General features: G+C 40.2%; 1 protein-coding gene across 1 annotated transcript; it reads right to left on the reverse strand.

Annotated features, from left to right (window-relative positions):
* Positions 1 to 1,765: 1,765 nt before the first annotated feature.
* GHR1 (Leucine-rich receptor-like protein kinase family protein) lies at positions 1,766 to 8,624 on the reverse strand. Its single transcript, XM_088981503.1, has 3 exons — positions 6,444 to 8,624; positions 4,609 to 6,156; positions 1,766 to 2,613 (listed from the first exon to the last, which is right to left on the reverse strand). The coding sequence occupies exons 1-3, from the start codon at positions 7,507 to 7,509 to the stop codon at positions 2,030 to 2,032; spliced, it is 3,198 nt and encodes a 1,065-aa protein (XP_088837629.1). The 5' UTR covers positions 7,510 to 8,624; the 3' UTR covers positions 1,766 to 2,029.
* Between the last annotated feature and the right edge of the window lie 269 nt (positions 8,625 to 8,893).

The following is an 8,893-nucleotide window of genomic DNA, read 5'->3' on the forward strand; positions in this document are numbered from 1 at the left end:
TAATTCTGCTGCAATTGCACTTTTAAAGAATGTGCGACATCACTCAAAAACTAAACATATCAGTGTCCAATATCATTTTGTTCCTAAAAATGTGCAAAATGGGTCAATAACTATTTCTTATATTGCTTCAAAAAGCGATCTAACAAATCCTATTACTAAAGGATTTCCAATTAGCATATTGAAACAACACGTTAGTGATATGGGAGTCTGATGTAAATGAATTTATTTAATTAGTGGGAGTTTGTTTTGTTAATTTGTAATTTCATTTGTTATTATGTGCACATTTGATTTGGGCAGCTGATCACTACCATTTGTCCTTTGTCATCCTAATATCTAGATGACATATACCATTATGGTTTGTTGGCCATTTTTGGGATTGTGAGCTCATTCTATTATACCCATTTTATACCTTTTAACTTGGGAAGGGTGATTTTGTAAATATTTTAACATGAAAATGGATTTGCTTGCACTAAATTAGCAAGGAACCTTCATGCTCAAATATTTATTGAAGTCATTAGAACCAAGATTGTTGACTTCCTTGCTTTGGCCTTACGAACATTTTTCACAGAACAACAACGGACCAAGTGGGAGATTGTTAGACTAACCACATTCTCAAATAGGTTGGCCACGTTGTTGCATTCATTGGGCTGTTAGAGAATTGAAACGGAGGACCTTTTGATTACCTCAAGAATATGTATAAATAGAGATAGTCACCACTCGGCCAAGTGCTCATTTTTCAATCTATTTCCCATCTTATTGGAGGCTTGGAGTCGAGTGGAGACTCGTCTACGAATCGGATTCCTGCGGGATCAAGTTTGCTGCTCAGAGAGATGGAAGGTATGTTTTTCTTTGATATTTGAACGTATATTTGTTAAGAATGGTCTTTAGATCCAATTTCCATTGTTTTATCTTCAAAACATCATCACCAGTGTTTCTCATTGAAAGCAAGAGGCATGTGCCACCCTAACATCTGTGAAGATCCAATCAACCAGCATCTGTTGCAACCTTGATTTCCCTTCTGACGTTCGGCAAGAGTCAATCGCCATTCATCCAGGGAACTAGGGAAGAGGTCTTGTTTGGCCGTCACTTGCACCGGAGTCATACTTTGGGGAAGAAGGAACAAGAGAGTGGGGAAAGTTTGTAGGTCAATGGGCAGTACCGATAGCAAGAAGAGAATGCCTTGATTGACATACCATGTGACTTCCATTCCTTGCTGACTCTGATATCCCTCCTGAAAAATACTGGATTTTATCATGAAAATTTTCATTATATTAGACCGACACATGAATACAAGTATTGGTATTGGAAGAGCAATGCCATTGCCAGCCACACCAGCACAACGATCACCAACCACAAGGAATTACTACTTACTAATACAGACCCGTGGCCATTGATTGTTCCTCATGAATTGTGAATGGTGATGGGCCTGATGGCATCACCCCCAGGAATGCGACTTAGGCGGTCCAACCCTTGGAATCGGACCTAAGGCTTGTATCTCCAAACCCGTTCTACTAGAATTGTTCTTGGAAGTTGGAAGGTCTACCATAGAACACAAACAGAAAAGCCAGTTTACTAGGTGTTGAGAGGCACATTGATTCCAATCACCTCCAGGGCTCTCAACAGTGACAGTCTTGATGACATACATGCACGGGGTGGCTGGATGCCATGCTCTCAGTTTTTGCTTATAATACTAAAATAGAATGGTATTCCAGAAAACGATATTTGAAAGGTATTGAAGAGTTTTTGGAATACAGACCACGCAATGTAATTAAAAATCACCAAAGATGCTGATTAACTAGGCAATTCCATCCATCTGGAACTCTGGATCCATTGCAGTATGAGTTAATGGTTAACACAATGACCTTTTGTGTATAACTTACACGGAGGACCCTTTACACAAACGAAAAATGCTGAAAATCTAAGTTAAACCCTATCAGAAATCAACAGACAAGAAAAAAAAAAAAAGAGGGGCTTGAGTGAGGAGGCCTCTGGGACAGGAAATTCAAGTCCACAGGGCAAGATAAAGGGATTATATAGACGAAAGATCCTCGTATACTGATTTAATCCCTGGCCTTTCTGAAATAGAGCGTATACATCTCAAAGCTATGCCTAGGACCTCCTTCATGCCTTTTTCTACTGCTGGAATCCCCAATTCAGGAGTCAGTGCAGCATCAAAGCAATCTGAGCCGTGCCCCTCTGCCACCCTCAGCCGCACCCAATCCGTTAGATCAACACCACCCTCCTCGCCAGAAACCACATCACCAGCACACTTCCCTGTCAGAAGTTCCAATAATATCACCCCAAAAGCATATATATCTGACTTGAAGGAGGGAGTAGGCTTCTTTGCGGCAGCTAATTCTGGTGCTCGATATCCTAATACACCTGCATCTAGGATCTGTTCAACGGTACCTGCCTGGGTCATGAGGCGGTGCAGGCAGTAATCAGCAACACGAGCATTAAGATCAGGCCCATCTAAGAGTATGTTAGTTGCTTTGAGGTTGCCATGAGGTACTGATCTATCAAAATGGAGATAGTTTAGGCCACGTGCAACATCAACTGCAATTTTGAGACGCTGGGTCCAAGTCAGTGGAGGTCCTTTTCTTCCTGGTCGATCTGAAAACAAAGAATTACCAGATTAGAAGGAAATAGAAGTCATTTTCATAGAAGAAAAAAAGAAACATAAACTCATGTGTATAGATAAATACATTGGGTGTAAGCTAGACAAGTTTATTCGCATGCTACTCGGGCTTCGCTAACTAAATACTCGAACCCAGCTGAAAGTAATCAAGTTCAAGTCAAGTAATTGGTTGAGCCAAGTTCAAGATTCACAATACCCAGCTCGAGTGGCTCAAAAACTTAATCAAGTTCATAATAAAATACTATTTTTTAATATGTTTGAATTTATAATATAAATAAACATTTTACTTATTTATAATATAAATAAATAAACTAATAATTCATTTTCATAATATATTATTACTTATAGTATTTATAATATTAATTTATTTATAATCTTTTAATATATACTCAAGTTTCTTAATATACTTTTATTTTTAATATGCCTAACATTAATTTGTTTATAATTTTTAATACTATTTTATTTATAATCGGCTCAAGTCGAATCGAGCTTGAGTAGCTCGCGAGTATCAACTCAAGTCAAGTTTGAGCCAAAAACTCGAAACTCTATGAGCTCGAGTCATGTTTCGAGCTCCAAGTTTTTGAGGCGAGTATCAATTAATTTCCTGATCATAGCATCGTAGGCTTCACCTTCATGAAGCACCACAAAAGGGCAAGGCATATGACCACATAAGCCCCTAGTATTTGCACAAAAGCATTTTTTATGTTTCATCTTATCTCCATGATAGACAAGTTCTATAGGCCACTAGCATTGCTCTATAATTTGTACAAAGGGAGTAAAACATTCAAACAATTTGTTAATACACATGGGAAATATGAAAAAGAACCAGGCACTTACTGACCAAAAAAATACCCACTCTAGTGGTACCAAGCTAGTTTCCATGAATTTTCTTATACAAAAGAACATGCATACCAGAAGAAACCAGAAAACACCAAAAAATATTTTCATTTAACAGGTTACCAAAAAAAAAAGGGAAAAAGGACAATGATCATCCGTCCTTGGGAAAGGAACAGCATTCCTAAGACTTACTTATAGAACAGTTTGGAATGCAAATTCAACTATTAAGTAGATGCACATGTGAACTGTCTCTACAACCACCAAGGTAGTGGACTCAAATTCCTAAGCAGTATGATTCTCCAAATGAACACGCAGTGGGCTTGTTGTCCATCCCAAAGGAATTGATTAGGTTAGCGTGACAGGACAATCCATTGAATTCTTTTGGATAGCCAAACTAACAATCCAAAATGAAAACCTCCATCCTCATGTAATGTTAATTTCAGTGCATGTTTTAGCTACAAATCTCAGAGATAGCTCAATAATTGGATAGTCTAGCTCCAGTGCATTAATAGATGGGAGTCAGATTTCTATTTACATTTTATGTATTTATCATGCCTAGTCAAGGTTTCACACTTGAAGGTGTTTAACAATTAGCTGACTAAGATATCATTCTTGGGTAGGAAAATAATACTCAAACTTTGTAACAAATAATTGAAAAAGAAATTACAAATTATAAAGCAAAATAAATTGGTAAAACAGCAGAAGCAGCCCAATGAACAGTCATTTCAGGAAATCCAGTTCATTACTAGGAAAATGAAAGAAAGAAAAGGGAAAAACAACAGAGAATAACAACACATGATCTAGCATTCATAGGAAAAGAACGAGAAGAAAGAATAAGATAGGAGTGGCCATCGAGTAGGTATGCAGTTAGGTATCTGAACTAAACAAGCCAAAGAGACTGATACGAAAAGGATAACCTTAAAAATTCAATCAATCAGCTATTTCTAGACAACCATATAAATAATTGACAAAATTAAACTAATCAGATTCAACTGATCACTTCAAGGTTTGATCCGTCCACAGGGTGCAAATCTGGTATGTCAGTACAAATGAACAAGAATAGAAGAATTCTGATAACAATTCAACTATGACCAACATAAGGATAAATGCACAATAGTAGAGAGGGGCAATACCATAGAGAAAGCTTGCAAGGCTTCCAGGTGAGATATAGTCTGAGAGAATGAGCTTCTCATGCTGAGTGGGCCCCCAATAGTATCCCCGCAAGCCAACTACATTCGGGTGCCTGATATTTGCAAACTTCTTAGCCTCCTTCGCAAACTCCTTTCTCTGTTTTGCCACCCCTTCTCTCAACCACTTCACAGTCAAGAACAACCCATTATCCAGAGTTGCTCTATAAGAAGTCCCATGGCTACTCCTCCCCAATACTTCAGCAGGAGCCCTTGACAATTCCTCTGGTGTCAGGGTTAGAGAATCATCCAGAAAATACAGCTCACCAGCCAATCGGTCTGGTGACCTCACATCAAGCCTTGCCAAGTTTTCTGCAGTGAATGAATCACCAGAATCTGGTGACCATGAGAAATGGCTGTGCTTTGATGGGGAGAAACCAGTAACTGCAGCCATTTTCTCATCTGGGCTTACTATCTCAGATGAAGATCCCTTTCGTGAGGCTATAAGATCATCAGCTGAAACAACCAAAGCACCACCACTGTCCCTTCCATGAAACCCAGAAGGATTTGATGGTACCCTTCTACTAAGATTTTTGCTTGTGATATTTTCAGGTGGAGGCCTCCTTGATATCCGTATGTAGTGTATAAAGATGGCTAACAGGACCAGAATGACCGCAGCAACCACACATGTTATTATCACTACCAGTTTGATCACGGTTTTTATTGGTTTTCTAGTGGGCTTTCGAGATGGAAAATTGCTAGATCCTGGTGAAGCTGCAGGAAGTTTTAATCCAGGATTTCCAGGATGGAAAGAAGAATCTGGAAACTTCCTCAGGTTCATTGGAACAACTCCAGATAAATCATTGTATGATACATTGAAGCTCTGAAGGGTGTTAGGTAAGTTATCTGGCAAGGGACCTGAAAAGTGATTTTGGGATATATCTAGTGAAATTAAAGAACTAATCTCAGATACAGAAGATGGTATAGAACCAGAGAAATTGTTCCCTGCAAGGCGAAGCACTTGAAGTCCAGTCAAAGACCCAAAACTATCAGGAAAATAGCCTTCAAATTGGTTGTGAGAAAGATCAAGAACTTGAAGGCTGGGTTTGTTTGAAGGAGAGGCAAACTTAATGCTTCCAGTGAGCCTATTGTTTTCTAGATGAAGTTCTTGCAATGTGGGCAAAGTTAACAGCTCAGTCAGAAGGGGGCCATTGAATTGGTTGGAACTGAGATCGAGGACTACAAGTTTAGGATACTGTGCCAGAACTGTTGGGAGAGAACTGCTCAGAAAATTGTACGAGAGATTGAGATAATTTAGGCGTAAAAATTGTGAGGTTACATCAGGAATTGAACCCGTCAGCTGGTTCTGGCTGAGATCAAGAAACTCAATATTATTCCCCCATTTCACCATTTTGGATAAATCTCCTGTGAACTGGTTTTTTGATAGATCTAATACAATGATGCTCCCAGTCAGCAATGGAAGTTCACCAGAAATTTCATTTGATGAGAGATTAAGGATGGTCAAAGTTGTCGATGTGATCATGCTAATTGGCCCTGAAAGATGAACAAGAACAGTGTAATATAAAACTGCAAGACTAGTTGCAAGGAACCGGTTCAAATGAAAAGAAAATGCAATTTGCCTGTTAAGAAATGGCATCAAATTTGCCTAAGTAATAAACATAATGGTATACCTATACGCAACATTGGAGGAAGAAATCTTCATCTTCATACACAAAATCATTTTATGTATAAAATAAAAAAAAAAGTGCATGATGCAGGAGGGAAGAGAATGTCATTAACATCAAAATATTTTTATAAAACATCAGTTATTTCAGAAGTACCTGACAGATTGTTAGAACTCAAATCCAGTTCTGTTAGAACCAAAGAATCTCCTTTTAGAAGTACATTAGGTACAAACCCTGAAAACCTGTTGTTTCCAAGCCTCAGAACTTCAAGCTCATATGCGAAATTAAATTCAGGCAATTCTCCTGACAGTTGATTGTAGCTGAGATCCAATACTTGCACGCTTCCGAACATGGAAAACTCGCCATCATTGACCAGTGACCCAGTCAGGTGGTTGTTGCTTAGATTCAAATGCTTGATAGTTTCAGAAATAAGAGGAAGAAATTTCTGCTTCTGTGAATTTGCGCTCCCTAGCAAATTTCCACTAAGATCAACATGAATAGCATTTGTAGAAAGCAAGAACTTCTCGTCCAGATGGCCATCAAATTTATTCCCATGCAAATCAAGGACCTCGAGATTCGGTATCTGCTCAAGACCAGACGGGATCTTCTTGGTAAACCCATTACGTGAGAGATTAAGAGATACCAACTTTTTCAACTTGGTCAGTGATGAAGGCAATGGCCCACAAAAGGAGTTCCGACTCAAATCCAGAGACTGGATAGAACTGACACCACCAATTGAATCTGGTATCGATCCAGAGAAATTGTTTCCAGCTAACGACAGGTTACGTAATCCCTGTAACCTGCCTATTTCAGGAGGTAAAGTAGAGGAGAACAGATTGTTCGACATATCCAGATAAAGAAGGCTCCTGAAGTCGGCTATATTGCTGGGGATTGTGCCTGACATGGAATTGTTCGCCATGGAAAGTTTCACTAACATCGTTAGGTTGGCAAATACGCTCAAGTCAGCAATGGCAGAGAGACTCAGATTATCAAGAATAACCCCAGCAACCTTGTCACCATTGCAGACAATTCCATTCCAGGAAGAAGGGCAGCCATTGAAGTCGATAGACTCCTCATTCCAAGACTGGAGGATGTAACCAGTTGGGTCATGCGTGATTCCCTTCTTGAACTCGAGAAGTGCCAGAATATCCTGCGAAGGAAGCTGCCCCATAGCGGAGATGAAAAAGAGGGATACTGTTAAAAGCCAAAGGAGCCTCATCATTAGCTCTAACAATGACTTCCTTAAAGCAACCTGCGGCTCAATGCGGTGTAAATAATGGAGATTCCGAGCCCTGAACCCCCCAAGTAGCGAAAACCCGATTCAGCTCCAGAGGATCCACAGAAAAGCACAGGTAGAAAAGGACTGGTTTTTCTTTACAAATACAACTAAGAACTAAGCATAAGTAGCCATTGCTGAACCCCAAACTTCGAACCTTGTCACTCACCAGTGGTCGTACCTGATCATGGACGAACCTCGAAGCCCCAAGACATGAGGATACTGCAAACAGAGACCAGAACTCGAAACGCCCGGTTCTTTAGGCAGCGAGACCAGCAGCAACAAGCGACTCTCGGGAGTTGAAAATACCCGTAACTTACTTCCAGCTCTTCAGACACAGAAAGGACCTTTAAAGTTTTAAATGCTATCAAACTCAACGACCTGAACTGGGGAAAAAATGGGGAGTCGTTGTAAGAGATCCAACCATGAAATATTCAGCATTCTCTCCTCTGAAGCATTTACCGCCATTTTCTGTACAATGTAGCTATACGGGCTTCTCGAACCCTAAATGATGGAAAACCCACAAGACAGAAGAGCCAGTTCTGCTCATAGATTGAAGTCTTTTAACCAATGAAAACCCATTTCTTACACAGATTCAAAAGATGGTTAGACGTTGAAAGCAACAGATTTACCGATCATTAACAGCACTCCTCTCTTCCCATTTCTTTTTGTGGGATACACAGATCACAGAGCATTACTGCATTAGAGGACAAGAAATTACAAGGAGGAAGCGGCAGATGATTGAAAAAAGAGAATCTTCAAATCTCCAAATCTTTCACTCCTACATCTACTGTATTAAATGCCAAGCGGGCCCAACAAAACTCTCGGCAGTGGAAACCCTAGCTTCAACACAAGCTTTCCCTCCTAATGCAGCCCAGAGAGCCCTAATTCTCCTTTAAGCAAAAAAGATTAAACAACTTTTTGTCTGCTCTTCCAACTCCCCCGACCTCCCTCCCTGGTTGCAGATTCGGCAATTAAAATAAGGGACAAAAAAGGACCAAATTATTCCGCCAAAGAAACATGTGAGCCCTGGTATTAGCAAAAACCCTGGAATAACCCTAATACCGGATCCACCCGAGCGGCATCGACCATCGATGCTCTGCAACTCGCATGAAATAGCGGGAAAATTGAGTTTTTCTGGGTTCGGGTTTCGCAGTAAATGAAACTTTACCCGCCAAAAAGCAGCACCTTCCCTCGAGGACGCGAACGCTTTATGAAATCCAGCTAAAATGCGCTTTCGGAAGTAACGCCCCCTTCCTCCTTCGGTGGGGCCAACAGTGGGGCGCGTTGTGCTGAGTGCCACCGTGTTGTGGGCCCCGCCATCCTTTGA

The sequence above is a fragment of the Nelumbo lutea genome, chromosome 3 (genome assembly GCF_056320005.1).
Source record: "Nelumbo lutea isolate HS-2025 chromosome 3, American lotus-T2T, whole genome shotgun sequence".
NCBI classification, from domain to species: Eukaryota; Viridiplantae; Streptophyta; class Magnoliopsida; order Proteales; family Nelumbonaceae; genus Nelumbo; species Nelumbo lutea.

Excerpts from the sequence above, each read along its gene's own strand:
- GHR1 (XM_088981503.1), bottom strand. The coding sequence starts at position 7,509 with ATGATGAGGCTCCTTTGGCTTTTAACAGTATCCCTCTTTTTCATCTCC. Across the intron at positions 6,157-6,443 it reads GAGTTCTAACAATCTGTCAG|GGCCAATTAGCATGATCACA; the intron begins GTACTTCTGAAA and ends TTCATCTTTCAG. Across the intron at positions 2,614-4,608 it reads CCTTGCAAGCTTTCTCTATG|ATCGACCAGGAAGAAAAGGA; the intron begins GTATTGCCCCTC and ends CTTTGTTTTCAG.